Source organism: Pelobates fuscus, chromosome 3 (assembly GCF_036172605.1).
Source record: "Pelobates fuscus isolate aPelFus1 chromosome 3, aPelFus1.pri, whole genome shotgun sequence".
Lineage (NCBI taxonomy): Eukaryota > Metazoa > Chordata > Amphibia > Anura > Pelobatidae > Pelobates > Pelobates fuscus.
The window spans coordinates 402,981,708-403,000,450 of record NC_086319.1 but is presented as its reverse complement, the minus strand read 5'-3'; the positions used below and the strand labels follow the sequence as shown (position 1 = coordinate 403,000,450).

Genomic DNA, 18,743 nt, shown 5'->3' with positions numbered 1-18,743 from the left:
CTTCAGTGTTCTCAAGGCCTTCTTAGCAATTATACATTCTATCAAGACTATCTGCTACAGTGTTTCATTTAATCAGAAGAGTCTAGCATTTTCTGCTGACATGCTGTTTCTATGAACAAAGGAATCTTGTAAAGCTTAAACTATGAGGCCTGAGAGCTGAATATGAGAATATAGTATTAAAGGGGCCCAGTAAGGATTATATAGTTTATATGGGGCCTAATAATGGTTATAGGTTATAAGGGGTATAATAATTCTACAACAGGAGTACATTGATTCTTTGGAGTACAGGTGGGGTTCCTTTGGGATTTTGTGATGGACACCTTGGCTTGTGATAGCACAGCTTTTGTCTGTATTGGGATTCTTTGAAGGATGCCTTGTTTCTGCCTACTGTGGAAGTGGGCATGTCTGCACTATAGACCTGGGGAGTGCAGAAGTGGGATTTACATTTTGTGAGGGAAACCTTGGCTCCTGGTAGTGCAGGCGTGGAACTGTGTTTAGGTCCTGTGACTGCCTGACATGGGCACCTTGGCTCATTTATTGTGTTTTAATCTTTAGGTGACCAGTGATTTCTTGCTAACTACTGTTACTCAGTGCCTGGTGTTGTTATTTTTGTCCATATATCAGGCTTTGCTTTATTTGGAAAATCATTCTCTACCATGATACTAGGGAGTAATGAGTAAATCTTATAAGTACAGTCCAGCTTGTTATGGTTCACCTAGAAGCCCAGTGTTACAATAAATTCAGCACTGCTCATTAGAAGTCATTCAGTTATACTGAAGCCTGGTTTTTACCAAGCCATCTATTCCCACTCCTTTGGCGCCCTCTACTTAAAGCTGAGTATAATTTTAGAGTCCAGCCCTGCTTATGTCAAGCAGGTGGCCATGTCTAAGGCTAATATAAATTGTCGACAGTCATTGAAATTTGGAAAAAAATCTCCCAGTCAGCTATGCTTCAAGTTCAGCTATTTTGGTCTAAAATTAGAATTACGGTGTTGATAATTCTCACTGAATAAATAACGCATGTAGGCCAATCAAATTAGTTTGCAAAAATTCATTCATTCGTTCATACTGGACCTCAGTCTTGAACACAGAAGTCAAATATTTATCACTGGATTCTCACTTATGAAGAGTCATCCATAACGAAGGTCATTCATCATCATTATTGGAGGCAAGCCTCAATCATCGGGAGTCACCCACTCATTCAACTCAATCATTGGGAGTTATCCATTCATCTCACTCATTGGGAGTCATCCAGGCATTCAGTGAATATTGAAGGTCAACCATGAATTCAGGACGGCCTTTTTACTAGTTAGTTTTAAAATGTATTTTGTTTATTTTACTCGATGGCGAAGAAACAAGTCAGTCTAAATTGAGGAATGAATAATGTAAAATGACATTCATGCTTAAGAACTGATGGTACTACGGATAATGGGAAGGACATCCAAACATAGGAGATAACATAATGGGACAGCCACATTCCTGCTGTATGATCTTTCATTTTAATTACAAGCCAATATTAATAATAATAAGGCTTGTTCTCTGTCTTTGGAAAAATCAGTGACGCACAACATTAAGGATATTCTTTGTCTGATACATTTTAAATTGGTTTAGTTATCTTCTTAAATAAAGAATATTAGCATGTTGTTTAGGAAACTACATATCTTATATCAGATATAACATTTCCTTAGTAATTCTTCGGCTCCACGTGAGAATAGTGATTTGTCTGTGTTTATCTTCAAAAACACAATATTCATGGCAGGTCAAGCATTTTGTTATTTGTGTATATTTCTTGGGTGATATTATACACTATAACAATGGCATCTACTGTGGTCAAAAGGACAACTCTGGCCTCATTATGGTCCTTTACACAAACCACTTCATACATTTCCTCGAGGGAAGGGAGTGCTAAAAACGCCACCTCAGCCACTTGTCGGATGAACCAACTGTGATGGTGGGCTAATGTCTTGTGATATGAATCAGCACAGAGTTCTGAGGTTTTCTGATTTCCAGGGCTGGTGCCAACCTTATAGAGGAAGTCCTCCAACCACTTGAGTGCCCTATGCATACGTAGGAGAGTCCGACATCCGGAGGGAACACGGTTACTAGGAAGTTCTTTGAAGTTAACCACCTCATTTTCCAGCTCGTATTTTACCATGGATGAAATTGTCCTGTAGCTCTTGCCGTTTTCTCCGTTTAGATACCCCTGAAGGATGTTTATTTTGGTAATAGTTTCATGGGAAATGAAGGTAAATACTGTGCCCATGGAATCCATGAACCTGCAAGGAAAAATTGAAAAATTATAATTTAATCTGGCTATCTATGTTACACAATATGTTGGACAGATTCTTAGCTCCTTCTGTCTGTGTCACTGTGTCACCCTGCAGGCAGAGGGACAAACCTCATAGCTTCACCAAGGCCTGGAATTGCCATTGGTAAACCCCAGACAAAATCCCAGTGGGCCATGATGACCAGATCTCCCCCATAGACCATGCAGAGAGCGGTGTTTATTTGATGGGCTGATGGGGACATCAACGATCTCCCTCATTGGCCCTGTGTACCTTATTGTGGCTAGGGCTCATGAGATTTCTAATCGGCACCTATGCCAGGTGCAGAATTGGTATATTCCTCCTGCGGGCTCCAGCCATTGAGATCGTTTTTCTGGGTCACCGCAGCAATGCTCCAATACTATCACAGTGCCTGAGCAAGTGAGAGGCGTACGGTCAGTCACTCAATGGAGGTCCAGACTACAGTCTGTCACCACCAGGCTAATGCATATCTCCCCTCCCTGGCCACTGGTAAGAATCAGGGAGGGGTAAATAAACTTAAAAAATATTAAAATGCCTCCTCCATCACACATTACATCCCCCTCACACCAAATTCACTACCCACACAATCTCTACAGCCCCATATACACACACACCCTGAAGCGCAAGATGCTGCTTACCGGCATGAGGGAGCACAGTGCTCGCCTCCAGACAGTCATTCCTGTGTATTGTAGCCGAGTCGCGGACCTGGGGAAAGAAGCTTCAGTAACCACTACCCCAGTGCGACAGTAAGGTGAGGAGACAAATGGAGGAAAGAGGGTAAGACACACGGAGGCGAGGACTGAGGAAATAGGTCACATGGGGAGCTGGAGGAATGAGACACATAGTGGGGCTAGGGCAATGAGGCACATTGGCAGGGAGAGAGAACGAGATACATGAGGACAGGGGGAATGAGACACATGGGATTAGGTTAAATGAGACACATGGGGGCAGGTGGAATTATACACATGAACTGAGGGGCTGGGGGAAGATATCAGACACATGGAAGGACTGGGGGGAACACCACGAGACAGAGAGACTGGGGGAGAAAGAGAAAAAAGTGTTGGGGGAAAGATACACACAAGAGGGCTGGGAAGGGGACAAAGAGACAAAAAGGGGCTGTGGAGAGAAAGACACAGAGTGTCAAAAGAGACAGACGTGCTGGGGGGGAGACACCGACAAGGGCTCAAGGGGGGCAAAGAGATACAGAGTGGGTTGTGGGGAGAAAGAGACAAGCTGTACATGAGAAAGAGAAAATGAAGGGGTGGGTAAGGGGAAAAAAGAGGTACAAAGGGGCTGGGAAGGCAAGAAAGAGACACAGAAATGCTGGGAAGGGGAGAGACACACAAAGGGGATGGGGTAGAAAGAGATACAAACTGGCTGGGTGGTGAAAGAGACATACAAAGGGGCTAGAGGGAAGTAAGAGATACACAAAGAGAAAAATGGGAGGATATGATATACTAGAGGGGAATGAAACACAAAAAATAGGATAAGAAATTCAAGAGTGGAATTAAGGGACACACCGGTGAAGATGCATTTTTTGGGTGGAGGAAACACACCACAAACCACTTTTCCCTTTTGTCCTCTGGTATCCCGCTTATAGAGACACCAAAGACAATTCATCAGCAAATTCTTTAAAATGTGTCTGTTCTTCTCAAAAGGACAATTTCTCCATGCAAGAGCTCATCAGCAGGGCTCGGTGCAGGGGCTACCCTGGAAGAGCATTGAACTATAATGCTCACTTTTGGGGGATTTGCACTTGTCATTGGTGATGACACAATAATCCCCTTCTCTGGCCATCCTCTTACTGTGCCACTTTGATTTTCAATTGTCCCAGTACAGCCCTATCTCCCCCTGTCTGTGTCACCACGTTACCCAGTAGTCAGATTCTGATTAACCATTAGGCGACTGAGGGCTCAATGGGCTCCACTGGACCTAGAGCTCTAAGCAGTCCCTCCTTGAGCCAGAAGGTAGATCAAAAGATGAATTCCTGCATGTCCCTTTAACATTCCTACACTGGTGGTTCATAGTGTAATTACAGTCCACGTTCGACCAGGTTCACAATCAAATACTGCCCATAGCGAGTATTTGAGTGGTGCAGTGCTTCATTTTGCTACACATGCGCACAAGTCTCTTAATGTTTCCCTAATGGGAAATATTGGATTGGTTGAGATCATCAATGTTTATGATGTCAGCCAAGGAGGTGAATCGGCAGGACAGAGACAATCACGGTGTGGGCTGAAACTTAATTAAAACTTGCATTTGCAACCCTCACAGTGGTCACCTACAATATTAAAACTATAGTGTTATGAATACATGTTTGCATTCCTAGTGCTCAGGGCCAGCCTTAGAGGTGTGCGAACTGTGATGCCGAATGAGGCGCATTGATGCAGGGGGCGCCGTGCGGCCGCACAGCTCACATATGGCCTGCAACAGGGGTGGGGCTTACCAAAAGTGGGGCTGAGCTTGTGAGTGGCAGAGGCGGGGTTAAGTGGCGGCGCAGCTAAAAGAGACAGTGTCTGTCTGTGTGTGACTGTCTGCCTGTGTGTGTGTGACTGCCTGCCTGTGTGTTACTGTCTGTGTGTGTGTGTGTGTGTGTGTGTGTGACTGCCTGCCTGTGTGTGAATGTCTGCATGTGTGACTGTCTGCCTGCCTGTGTGTGAATGTCTGCATGTGTGTATGTGTGTCACTGTCTTCGTGTGTGTGTGTGTGACTGGCTTTAGCTCTGCCTTTGTGTGTGCCTGTGCCTGTATGTGTGACTTTAACTGTGGGTGTGACTGTCTGCCTTTAACCGAGTGTGTGTGTGCCTATCTGCATGCGTGCGTGCATGCGTGAGTGTCTGCCTGTATGTTACCGAGTGTGTGTGACTGTCTGGTTGTAACTGAGTGTGTTTGACTGTCTGCTTGAAACAGAGTGTGTGTGACTGTCTGCCAGTAACTGTGTGTTTGTCTCTGTGATTGTCTGCCTATACCTGAACATGTGTCACTGTCTGCCTGTAACTGATCGTGTGTGACTGTCTGCCTGTAACTGATCGTGTGTGACTGTCTGCCTGTAACTGTGCATCACAGTATTATGTGACATACCTAGTCTGCCCCTCTGTAATGCAGGCGCTGTGAAGCCGTGAAGATTTTTCGCACAGGGCACCTGATGGCCTAGGGCTGGCCCTGCTAGCGCTGTCACATTCCTTTAAACACTTACTTTATCAGCTCCCTCCACCCATTGAGATATTCATCCAGTAAAATTTCATTGTTTTCTGTCACACTGGCGCGGAAGGATTTAAGCATCTTTCCAATCTGAAATCCATCTCTTTTGCAACTTTTCATTGTATTTTCTATTACAATGTCATCTTGTTCATGAACCCCTACTGACGGAGGTCCTTCTACCTGAAACAAGATTATACAAATATTTTTACTTACAACAATGTATCCTATCCTAAAATATGCTACCCTCTCAGCCTCTCAAAATTAAAATGAATATTTTCAACTAAGAACTTAAGTGTCTACATTATGAGTGTGGATGTGGATGGGTTGGATAGCAGGTGCTGTGAAGAGCACCATTTTTTCTTGAAACCTTCCAAAATAGTTTGTACAGAAGAGGACAGCACCCAACATTATTAAGAGTCATCAGTGGGCACAGATGTGCAATTTTCACTATTGAAGCCAGCTCAGTGATCTGATTTCTTGGAGCATACTGCTTTAGATGGTGTTTTTTTTTTTACCAGACAATATCTGCATTAATTCAAGTTTTAATTAAAGTTCATATGAAATTGTAGCGCAAAGAGCATAAATAATGAACTGACAAAAATAAGGGGCTAGAATAAATATGAGCATTTATATGATCCTTACACCAAAACTACTTCATTAAGCTAAAGTTGCTCTGGTGCTTATATAATAATTTAATAATTTTATTAAAGACACGGAGGCTCATATTATGCATAACTCTTTCTTTATTTCCTCAGCAGCAAAGATAGAGGAATATAAATATTGTCAAAATGAAAGAAAAAACTAAACAGGCATAACAGGCAGCCAATCACATAACAGAGGAAGTAGCTATATAAGTCCTGTGTCTCCCACAATCCTCCTCTTTCTTTGCTGCTTCCTCAGACAGCTAAGTATCCATGTTTAGCTCTCTTACTTGTTGTACTTTGATTGTGGTACTTCTTGTTATTATTGCCATTTACTGATTTTACTTTGGTGTTGTTTTTATTGATGCATCCCTTGTTTAAATGTATATGCATCGTTTTTATTTGTTGTGCTCCGCTTAGTGTGCCTTGGGGATCCCTGGGGGCTTTTCCCCTTTACCGGGAGATTTTTTCTCTCCCTGCCTTTCCCTTGCTCCCTCTCGCGGGTGCAAACAGTGATTTTTGCCGCGGCCGGTCCTTGCTTCACGACCGCGGCTACGTGCACTTCCCTGCCCGCCCACGGTCTTACCGCGCGGGCAGAGTGCACGCGCCCCTTCCCCCGACGGGTGCACGGCCGCGAGCACTTCCCTCGCGTGCGGCGGCCATTTTGGACGGACCTCCATGCGGTCTGCCTCCTGGTTGCCGTGCAGTCGGTCGCCTCGATCCCTCCCGGGCACACTAACGGTCTGACTATTTCTTATTGCTTTTTCTCTGTGGGTTACTCAACCCTTTTAGTTCTCTCCTGCCCCATTTCGTTAGTTTAAAAGTTTGCTCTTACAAACTATTGCCAGCATGCAGGATAGGGATGATGGGCCTGCAGATCCCTCTGGGGACTTTACCATGGAGACTACTGAGAGTGCTATGGCCTCTCAGGAATTTCAAGCATTGCTTGAAGCCACTATGGCTTCCTCCCTGCAGAAGGCTATTGCCTCGGCCATGGGGGCTGTCTCCTCCTCATTTACCCACTCCCTGCACTCTATGGTTGTACCTGCAGTAACCACCCCAACTTCCCAGGGTGGGGGGTCCCCTTCCCCTGCCCAGACAGTGCCTGGGGCACGTAAGGCTAAGGCCAAATCCAAAAATGTCGGCTCCCACTCCTCGATGCAGGTGCTACCTGCCATGGATGACACGCTGGAAGCAAAAGAGCCCCTGGCCGGGCTAAAAAGGCTAGACTATGGAAAAGGGCCAGAGCCCTAGATGATGGGTCGGATACCGACCGGAGTGTGGAGGATGAGTCCGACCATATGGGATATGACTCCTTTGACGAAGGTGAATCTGGCGAGGATTTGCCCCTTACGGGCGTGACCCCCTCGGGCTCCTCTGCCAAGGCCAGTGGCCACTTATTAGACGCCTCTGGGGATACCAAGGCGATTCTTGACCCGCAGGGTAAACCCCTGTTTGACCCTGACGACTTGCGGCACCCCAGGTCCGCTGAGTGGGTTCCCCCAGACCATATTGCCCAATACGTGGCTAAGCGTATTCGCACCCCGCTCTCTAAAGAAGGCCGCAATAAACTGCGCGCCGAATGCCCGAGGCCTTCCCTCCCCGGCGCCGCCGGCAAAACCCCGGATATTGACCCCCAAATTGCCCAATTCCTCAATAAGTCGGGCTGGAAACCCAAGAAGGGCCTTGACAACTCCCTGAAAGGGTGCCAGGACAAGATCCTGGATACCCTGGGGCCCCTATCGAAGTTATACGAGCTTCTTGAAGCTGCCAAATCTGGAGACTCAGTTTTGGATATGGATGTGGCCATCAGGTGGGTCCAGCGAGCTATATGCCTGCTGGGCAATGCTAATACGGCTATGTCCTCTGAGAGGCGTAAGGCGATCCTCCTAAAGATCGACCCTAAGCTGGCCGCTATGACGGTGACAGAACCTGACCCGACTGAGGAGGGCTTGCTGTTCGGCTCCTCCTTTGTCAAAGACATGGGCTCCTATGTGAAGACCTTTACCGCAATTGATAAGGCGCAAGCGAACATGAAACGCATGTTCGCGCCCAAGGCTTTTGGAGGGGCCGGGCGTAGCAGGAACCGTCCGCCTGGCCGCGGTTACAGAGGCTCGTTCCGAGCACCCAGAGGTTCCTTTTTTCCATCACGAGGCTTCCAAGACCCGAGAGCACCCACCTTCTTCCCAGCCAGAGGCAGAGCTTGGGGCTCCAGATACCCCCGCAGTGGCGCTCCTAACAGACGTCCTTACGGTGAGTACCCCTTCTTCCCCTCCCGCTCAGGTTCAGGTAGCGGGGAGGTTGGCCTTGTTTTATCACAGGTGGGTGGCACTGACCTCAGATGCTTGGGTACTACAGTGTGTAAGGGGATATCGCCTAGAGTTCGTTTCTATGCCTGTCCAGTTTTATCCCCCCAGAGAACTGTCTCTTCCACCAGATCAGGACGAGATGATTTCCGCGGAAGTCGTGGAAATGTTGTCCAAAGGCGCAATAGAGGAACTGCTGTTCGCCGCACGAGGCTTTACGAGCAACTTGTTCCTTGTACCAAAGAAAGGGGGCGGAGTTCGCCCCGTGATAAATCTTCGCCCTCTCAATGCTTTCCTACGTTACCAACATTTCCAGATGGAGGGCATACACTGCCTCAGAGACCTTCTACGCCAAGCGGACTGGCTGGCCAAACTGGACCTGAAGGACGCTTACTTCACGGTTCCCATTGCCGCAGACTGCAGGGACTACCTGCATTTCACTTGGCATGGCCGACGATGGCGCTTCACCTGCCTACCTTTCGGTCTCTCTTCGGCTCCTTGGTGCTTCACCAAGCTCCTGAAGCCGGTGGTGGCATTCCTGCGAACCCGAGGGGTCCGCCTCATTATTTACCTGGACGACATTCTGATCTTATCCCAGTCAAGGGCGGACCTCCTACTACACTTGGACTGGACGACCGACCTTTTACAAGGTCTGGGATTTCTGATCAATTGGGACAAATCGGTCCTGACCCCCGCCCAGTCGATAGAATTCCTGGGCTTCAAAGTGGATTCCGTCCAACAGTTTTTGTTTCTACCGGATTCCAAGATGAAAGCCATTCGGAAGGAAATCCGGAGGGCTCTTCGTGTCTCAGACTTGTCAGTAAGACAATTGGCGAGAATTATTGGCCTCCTCGCAGCCTCTATTCAGGCGATCTTCCCGGGCCCACTACATTACAGAGCCCTTCAACGGCTCAAAGGGTCGCACCTTCGAATGGGCCACTCCTACGAATCTCGGATACGCTTGGACGCGGAGTCCAGAGACGAGTTAGAATGGTGGTTGGCACACATGGAGGCATGGAACGGGAGAGCCATTTTCGGCTCCGTCCCAGACGTAGTGATAGAGTCCGATGCCAGCTTGCACGGCTGGGGTGCTCGTTGTGGAGACGTTTCCACAGGAGGCAGATGGTCCGACATGGAGAAGTCGTTACACATCAACTGCTTGGAACTTCTGGCGGGGGCATTCGCGATCCGCAGCCTTACCCCAGGGCGGGCGAATTGCTGCGTTCTGCTCAAGATGGACAACGTGTCGGCGGTCCGTTACATAAATCACCTGGGCGGCACGAAGTCCAAAATGTTGGCGATTCTAGCGAAGGATTTCTGGCAGTTCTGCCTCTACAACAACGTCTCGGTGACGGCGGAACACATTCCGGGTCTGGACAATTCGGGAGCGGATTGGAATTCCAGACACTTACGAGACTCTGGCGACTGGCGTTTGCACGCCTCGGTGTTCCAGGGCCTGGACATGTTATGGGGAAAGTTCCAGATGGATCTGTTCGCATCACGGCTGAACACTCAGCTGCCGAGGTTCTACAGTTGGAGGCCGGACCTGGCAGCGGTGGCGACGGATGCCTTTCTCCAAGACTGGCCGCAGGGTCACCTGTACGCTTTTCCCCCGTTCAACATGATCGCACGCACGATCTCGAAACTAGTTCGCCACGACTGTTGTGTGGCGTTGGTCACCCCTCTCTGGAGATCTCGACCATGGTTCCCTCGCTTGATGGAGTTGTCAATAGATTTTCCCCGGTTGATACCAGTCTTCCAGGACCTCCTTCTGGATCCGGATGGGAACTCGCACGACCTGGTGATTCAACACCAGTTGCCCCTGATAGCATGGTTCCTTTCAGGGGACCTTGGGTTGTCTCAGACGTTCCGCAAACAACTCTCCTGCTCCTCGATAACGCCTGGGCCCCAGGCACACGAACGGCTTATCGAGCTTCATGGAGATCGTGGTCTGGTTGGTGCATGGAACGGGCAGTGGATCCCGTATCTGCCCCTCTACATCTGATCCTGGAGTTCCTCACGTTCCTGTTTGACTCGGGCAAGGCGTACCGCACGATCAACCTATCCCGCTCGGCTATTTCGGCCGGACACAGGGGTTTGGATGGTTCCCCTGTCGGCAGACATCCTTTCGTATGTCGCCTTCTCAAGGGTATTCGCCTTGCCCGTCCTCCTCGGCCTCGTTTCTCTGCCTTTTGGGATGTCAACGTGATGTTGCAGTTCCTCTCATCGTGGTACCCTAACCATGAATTGACTTTGAAACGGTTGTCATCCAAGCTGGTGATGTTACTCTGTTTGATCTCTTGCAAGAGGGTCTCTGACGTCAGGGCCCTGGATTGGGACGCCGTTGCATTCACCCCAGAAGGTGTTACTTTTGACATATCCAGGAGGACGAAGTCTGCATCCAAGTCGTTTACTTACCCGAGATTTTCTGGTTGTCCGGCACTCTGCCCAGTGGATTGCGTCAAAGTTTATCTGGATGCTACACATTCCCTTCGCTCCGCTGATCTACATGATTTGTTCTTATCTTTTAAGTCACCTCACCGGCCAGTTTCGACACCTACTCTGGCACGTTGGGTGCGTTGGCTACTATCTTCTGCAGGTATAGACACCTCTGTTTTTACGCCTCATTCTGTGCGGGGCGCGATGGCTTCGAAAGCATCCTCAGTCGGATGTCGTCTAGAAGACATTATGCGAGCGGCGGACTGGTCCAGGGAATCGACCTTTCGAGATTTCTATTTCAGACCAATTGAACACATCGCATCTCGAGTAGTGGCACAGCTTTGAACTTGCATAATATGAGCCTCCGTGTCTTTAATAAAATTCCCAGATTTTACTAGTAACATGACGTAAAGTCATGATTTTATTAAAGACACGGAGGCGAGTATTATTCCCGCCCACCCTCCCGGTGTGGATTCTGGGAAAGGAGATGCTTCGGTGCTATTCAGGTATGCTTTTCAATTAGGTCTGTATTTATATCATGTATTTATATCATGTATTTGCATCATGTTTTGGATGATCTTGACCATTTTATGCTGGGTCCTAATTTTATATATTTTCTATTTCAGAATACAGTTTTTTGTATGGCTCCTCACGGTTATGTTTGGTAAGTCTACAGTTTTGAGTTTGGAAATTACCATATTTTTCTATCTTTTTTAGCTTGAAGTTTTCGTATTGTTTCCCGTTTCCTGTTGGGATCAAGTGGGACATCGTTATCTTACCTGGTCTTCGGTTTTCGCAAGAAAGAGGGGGATTGTGGGAGACACAGGACTTATATAGCTACTTCCTCTGTTATGTGATTGGCTGCCTGTTATGCCTGTTTAGTTTTTTCTTTCATTTTGACAATATTTATATTCCCCTATCTTTGCTGCTGAGGAAATAAAGAAAGAGTTATGCATAATACTCGCCTCCGTGTCTTTAATAAAATCATGACTTTACGTCATGTTACTAGTAAAATCTGGGAATTATTATTTAATAAAAACTAAGAACAAGGGTTACTTGCGCACTATCACTCCAATGGCCATTAGATTACAAGCCCACCTGCCACGTTAAGGCAGACCTATTGGGGGAGTCCTACTCTAACAAGTCACCATGCTTCCTTCAGCTTCAGGTAAAAAAAAAAAAACTGTAATGAGACAGAGGGGGGGGTTCTAAACCCCTACATACTTATTAACCCTTAATAGGGAATATATGGGCCTGGTGGCAGCATTGTAACATAAATGCAAATACAAATACACAGAAATAAGTCCTGCGCTCAGACTCCCACTACTCTTGGGCGGCCATAGTACACATCAACCCCAATACATACCATAAAAACCAAATAAAAAAGTTTGCTGTGCACTACCCCAAATCCCTATGCCCTGACGTGGCAAGTGAGCTTACAATCTAACGGCCATTGGAGTGGAATTTAAAACTGTCAGTTATTTAAATATGCTTAGAGATTTGGGGTAGTGCACAAGTAACATTTTTTGTTGTGTTTTTATTGTACTATGGTCATTGATGCTGCCCAGGAGTAATGGGAGTCTGAGCGCAGGACTTATTTTTGTGTATGATAATTATTATTGTTGTACTGTGCATAGATCAGGCACTCGCCTTTATTACCGGTTTAAAATTAACATCGTTCTGGATCTCCACGCATGGTTTCCCATTCTCAGAGCACTCGTTCACATGGATATCTGCTGCAGAAAACATTTTCTATCAATTCATTGCGTCTAACATATAATTATTTTCAGAATTTATAAATTGGTAGAATGTTCCATAGCGCTGTGCGATGGGTGGACAAGACATACAAAAAAATAAATACATCAAATTTGACTTTTAACAACGCCCTAGTCAAAAGACCTTACAGTCTAAAGGGAATGGGGGAACTTCATACTAAGGTTAATGTCAGAGTGCATTCTTATTACTATAAAAATGAATATAGGGATCGACCGATAATGATTTTTTAGAGCCAATACCGATAATCTGTGAACTTTGAGGCTGATAGCCGATAGCTTGCCGATATTCTGTACATTTAACATATATATTTTTTTTTTTTGCAAATCTTTTTTTTTATTAAGTGGTAAATGCACAAAATATACATGCCAGTCAGATTTTTTTTATATTTTCAAGAATATTTATATGTGTGTGTGTAGTGGATGCAGTGAGAGTATTTGATTAGTAAATGCAGTGTCTGTTTGTGTAGTGGATGCAATGTGTTTGTGTAGTGGATGAAGTGTGGGTAGTGGATGCAGTGTGTGTGTGTGTTTGTGTAGTGGATGCAGTGTGGGAACTCCCCTCCTCCCCACCCCTTACCTGTCTCTTAGTGCCCCCCCCCCATTCCCCTGTTCCTTTCCCTTGTCTCTTAGTGGTCCCCCCTACCCCAATGTTCCTTTTCCCTTCCCTCCCCTGTACCTTAGTGTCCTCCCTTAATGTTCCTCTCCTTCCTAGTGATCTTCACCCCCCTTCCCTGTCCCATAGTGTTCTTCATCCCACTCCACCGTCCCATTGTGTTTTTCACCCCCCTTCATTGTCCCATAGTGTTCTTCACCCGCCTTCCCTGTCCCATAGTGTTCTTCAACTCCCTTCCCTGTCCTGTAGTGTTCTTTTCCCTCTTCCCATCCCCCATAGTGTTCCTTACCACCCCCCCTTACATAGTGTTCCTTTCCTCTCCCCCATAGTGTTCCTTACCACTACCCTCCCCCATAGTGTTCCTTACCACTACCCTCCCTGTCCCATAGTGTTCTACAACCCCCGTCCTATAGTGATCCTTAACACCCCCACGTCCCATAGTGTTCCCCGTCCCTTAGTGCCCCTCTCTCTCTCCCCTCCTTGGTCCCCGCTCACCGCTGTATCTCCTGGTAGCGAGGCCGAGCGGAACAGTGTGCACCGCGGTACAGGAGATTCAGTTTCCTGTACCAGGCCGGACTTATAGGAAGTGGTCTCTCAGTGAGCACTTCCTTTCAGTCCGGCCGGGCACAGGAAACTTAAGTTCCTGTAGTGTAGTGCTCTGCTCGGCCACGCTACACAGAGTGCCTGGCAGGAGGGAGCGCTATGCCAACACCTCCTCCCAGTCACTCCGATCTAGCGATACCCCCATCCCCCTGGGCCGGTGTGCCCTAAGGCGCCCCTTGTGCTGACTAATTTACGCACCGGCATACTCATTCATTATCGGTATTGTAGGTGAATATCGGCCGATAATATCGGGAAAACCGATAATCAGTCGATCCCTATTATTAATCACCCTGTAAACATTATCACTTCACTTTACTGAGCTGTGTAAGGAAACCAGCCACAGCTGATATCAGTTATAGTTGGGTGTCAGTGTAAACATCCACAACATCCTCTGTAACTGAGACATAAAATGTATTTTCCCAGCGTAAGTGCAGGGTTCGCACGACACTGGAAAAATAACCAAGTAGTAACAAAAGTAAAATAAAAAAAATAAAAAAAACACACAGTGTAATCTGCAACATCCACATATATACGTACACAACGTATTATTAACAGTTTTAGTACCACAAGCAGCTAGGTTACTTGCAATACAACATTCTAAAAACATCATAACTGTCATCCTGTGATCATTTCAGTGATCAGCAAATACACTGCATTTTTTTGTTAAACAACAGATATTTAAAGCAGATCTTGGTCTTTGGGAAAAAAAAATCTTATGATTTAAAATTATTTTTTGAATTGACCTTTATTTTTCCCAAGGGATTATTGGTTTCCCTAGCTGGTCTGTAGTTGGTGTAATACTGCCACCTGAATGTAGTCAAAGAGCAATGCAGGCTAGGACATCCTAACAAACAAGCAAACAAAAACAACTGCTTTTTGGGTTATTATTTGTATTTACACAGCGCCAACAGAATCCTGATGACGTAGGTCCCGCTGAAACAAGTCTACAATCTATGAGGACTTGAGGTAGGTGGGTAAACATCCTTGGGTGTCTGCGTTGGTGGTGAGTTTTATTTTAATCATTAATAAAATATGAATAATGTGGCACAATGCGGCTGACCTTGGCCCAGAAGGTCTAAATCTTTACAATCGAACTTAACCCCTTCAGGACGGAGTCAATAGTACACGTCCTGATCAAAACAAAATGTAAACAAAAACTGGAATTTGCGCTATATGTCTGTTCAACCGTAATTCACCTCTTTCATATTAAATGCACCCACACTTATTATATATCATTTTGTTCAGGAGAAACAGGGCTTTCATTTCATATAAAATATTTATATATGAAACATAATTTATTATGAATAAAATTAAAATAACTGTGAGAAATGTTAATTTTTTTTAACCCCTTAAGGACAAAACTTCTGGAATAAAAGGGAATCATGACATGTCACACATGTCATGTGTCCTTAAGGGGTTAAATTTGTAGTTCCACCTCACATTTTAGCTGTAAATGTCATAATACTGCAACAAAATGCACATATTTGTAATCAGCGATGTCTCACGAGTACAACAGTACCCCCCATTAACAGGTTTTATGGTGTTTTGGAAAGTTACAGGGTCAAATATAGAACATTACATTTTCAAATTGAAATTTGCCAGATTGGTAATGTTACCTTTGAGACGGTGTGGTAGCCCAGGAATGAGAATTACCCCCATAATGGCATACCATTTGAAAAAGTAGACAACCCAAGGTATTGAACGTGGGGTATGTTTAGTCTTTTTAAGTAGCCACTTAGTCACAAACACTGGCCAAAGTTAGCGTTCATATTTGTTTTTGTGTGAAAAAAGCAAAAAACGAATATTTGGCCAGTGTTTGTGACTAAGTGGCTACTAAAAAATACTGGACATACCCCATTTGCAATACCTTGGGTTGTCTACTTTTGCAAATGGTATGCCATCATGGGGGTAATTCTTATTCCTGGGCTACCATACGGTCTAAAAGGCAACATAACTAATCTGGCAAATTTCAATGTCAAAAAAATGAAATGCAAGCCTTATATGTGACTCTCTAACTTTCCAAAACACCATAAAACCTGTACATGGGGGGTACTGTTATTCTTGGGAGATTTCACTAAACACAAATATTAGTGTTTTAAAACAGTAAAACATATTTCAACAATAATATAGTCCATAAAAGTGCAGTTTGTTTGTAAAAAATGCAAAAAACTTCACTTTTACTTAAAATATCATCGTTGTAATACAATTTACCAGTTTTAAACACTAATATTTGAGTTCAGCGAAGTCTCCCGAGTAAAACAGTACCCCCTATGTACAGGTTTTAGGGTGTCTTGGAGAGTTACAGGGTCAAATATAGTGCTTGCGAATTAAAGGAACACTATAGTCACCTAAATTACTTCAGCTAAATAAAGCAGTTTTAGTGTGTAGATCATTCCCCTGCAATTTCACTGCTCAATTCACTGTCATTTAGGAGTTAAATCACTTTGTTTCTGTTTATGCAGCCCTAGCCACACCTCCCCTGGCTATGATTGACAGAGCCTGCATGAAAAAAAAATGGTTTCACTTTCAAACAGATGTAATTTACCTTAAATAATTGTATCTCAGTCTCTAAATGGAACTTTAATCACATACAGGAGGCTCTTGCAGGGTCTAGCAAGCTATTAACATAGCAGGGGATAAGAAAATCCTTATTAAACAGAACTTGCAATAAAGAAAGCCTAAATAGGGCTCTCTTTACAGGAAGTGTTTATGGAAGGCTGTGCAAGTCACATGCAGGGAGGTGTGACTAGGGTTCATAAGCAAAGGGATTTAACTCCTAAATGGCAGAGGATTGAGCAGTGAGGCTGCAGGGGCATGTTCTATACACCAAAACTGCTTCATTAAGCTAAAGTTGTTCAGGGTGACTATAGTGTCCCTTTAAATTCTCTGCACTTTCTCCCTGTGTTGTCAGGCATGTGAATCAAATTTTAATTAATCAAATGACATAATTATGTTAAAATATTACTTAAATATACACATAGAATTTTAATATATATGCATTTATAGGTATTTAAATTCTACGTGTATACTAATGTAATCTTTTATGTAATTATATGTATTTATCTCTATATATATATATATATTTGCGGTTATTTGTATTTTATATATAGATAGCTATATATAGAATGTCATTCTAAGTGTATTCTTTTTCCAATATATATATATTAATAACAAAATACAGTTAGAATATAATTACATATGAATATATAATTTATTTTAAATTTTGTTTCAATATTTTATTTATTTATTTAATTATTTTATTTATTTATTATTGTAATTATACGTATATATATAATATATATACATATTATATATATGTAACGTCATTCTAAGTGTATTTTAATACTAATATATATACTAATATTAATATTAAAATACATTACGTATGACGTTATATATATATAATATGTATATATATTATATATATAAAAATGCATTTAATTTATTTTATAACATGTTAATAATTTTTTTTTTTACACTACCTACCAGCAGGGGGACTGTCTAATATTTTAGACAGTCCCCCTGCTGGCAAATCCATAGCCAGCTATAGGGGGCCTCATTTGCCGGGGGAAGGCTGCCTGGGCTGTCAGGCAGCCCTCCAGAAGAGGATCGCGGCGGAGGTGAGTACGCCGGACCTCCAGGGGCTGCAAGCCGTTACGGCGTTCTATGCCGCCGCAACGGCTTTAAAGCCCTTTAAAGCCGCAACGGCATAGAACGCCATAACGGCGTTAAAAGGGGTTAAGAGTTTGATATCCATGGATTTACAGCCCCACATTTGGCCTTCAGCCCCTGAAGTCCACCCCTAGCAGTGACGCTGGCTGGAGATATGTTGCATCATTTTAGTTTGCCCCCACACTATCCTCACAAGCCAGTCATTGTTAACAGATGATAAGGGTATTGCCCATTTTAGGCAGAAATAGTCTTTCTGGAAAAAAACAACATATTTTCACATCAGCTATTTTAACCTTAATATGCAATTTCCTTGTCATTTCTAAACGTATCTCGGTTAAATGAATAAACTCTCAATGGGAATAACTCTCATCAATAAAACCATAATCAAATTACGAAAATAAAATCAATAATTTTCCTAGTTCATTGAAAATGTACAGACATTTCACCTTCAGGTTATTTTTTTTTTTTCTTTTAAAACTTACGAAGTTTTGTGGCACTCAGGTATATAAACAGGAAAACCGTGGACAAGGGGAGAACAAAGCAAATCATTCTCGGGTACCCCATCTCCAAGAGGCTCGTACAGAGGGGCATTATCTGTCCAAACGCTGTGACTCTTCCATGCTCAAAGTGCAGCAGTGTCCGGAGAAGTGGTCTGTGGGACAATCAATGCTCTCTTTCACAATCCTCCTGGAAATGATAAGCGCTTAACCTTTAAACCTGTGATCAACATAGTATTAAAGAGACAGACTCAGAAGAACGTGTGCATTCAGCAATCCGTGCTGAAGTTACCTGGGGAATTCTGTCTGAAATGGTGTACACACAGTACTGGTTTACTTTAGATATCACACTGAGTTCAAATTGGGTTACATAACCTCGAGTCCAGTGTATAATATCAACATTCTAAATGGGAGTTTACAAAAGTTGTAATAATGAAGAATATTATTTAAAAAAATATTCTGTTTGACTTCTTTAACCCCTTAAGGACACATGACGTGTGACATGTCATGATTCCCTTTTATTCCAGAAGTTTGGTCCTTAATGGGTTAAACTGTGTCACATGTCAATCTATAGTTGTTTGCAAAAAAAAAAAACAAGAGTGTATTGCACACACAAAAAAAGGGGGAATACTTCCTGCAGGGTGCTCCAGAAAGAGAGGGCCAATCCCTGAAGACAGCAAATGGAAGAGAAG

General features: G+C 44.3%; 1 protein-coding gene across 4 annotated transcripts; it reads right to left on the bottom strand.

The window, feature by feature from the left end:
• Nucleotides 1-1,308: 1,308 nt before the first annotated feature.
• Nucleotides 1,309-18,460, bottom strand: LOC134601534 (ceramide-1-phosphate transfer protein-like). 4 transcript variants are annotated; one of them, XM_063446049.1, is made up of 4 exons: nt 18,037-18,460; nt 12,538-12,624; nt 5,501-5,681; nt 1,309-2,275 (listed from the first exon to the last, which is right to left on the bottom strand). In XM_063446049.1, the coding sequence occupies exons 1-4, from the start codon at nt 18,143-18,145 to the stop codon at nt 1,750-1,752; spliced, it is 903 nt and encodes a 300-aa protein (XP_063302119.1). In that variant the 5' UTR covers nt 18,146-18,460; the 3' UTR covers nt 1,309-1,749. The 4 variants fall into 4 exon arrangements, with proteins under 4 accessions (XP_063302119.1, XP_063302121.1, XP_063302118.1 ...); XM_063446051.1 differs by having other exon boundaries at nt 5,501-5,685; nt 12,551-12,624; XM_063446048.1 differs by having other exon boundaries at nt 12,538-12,627; nt 18,037-18,458.
• Between the last annotated feature and the right edge of the window lie 283 nt (nt 18,461-18,743).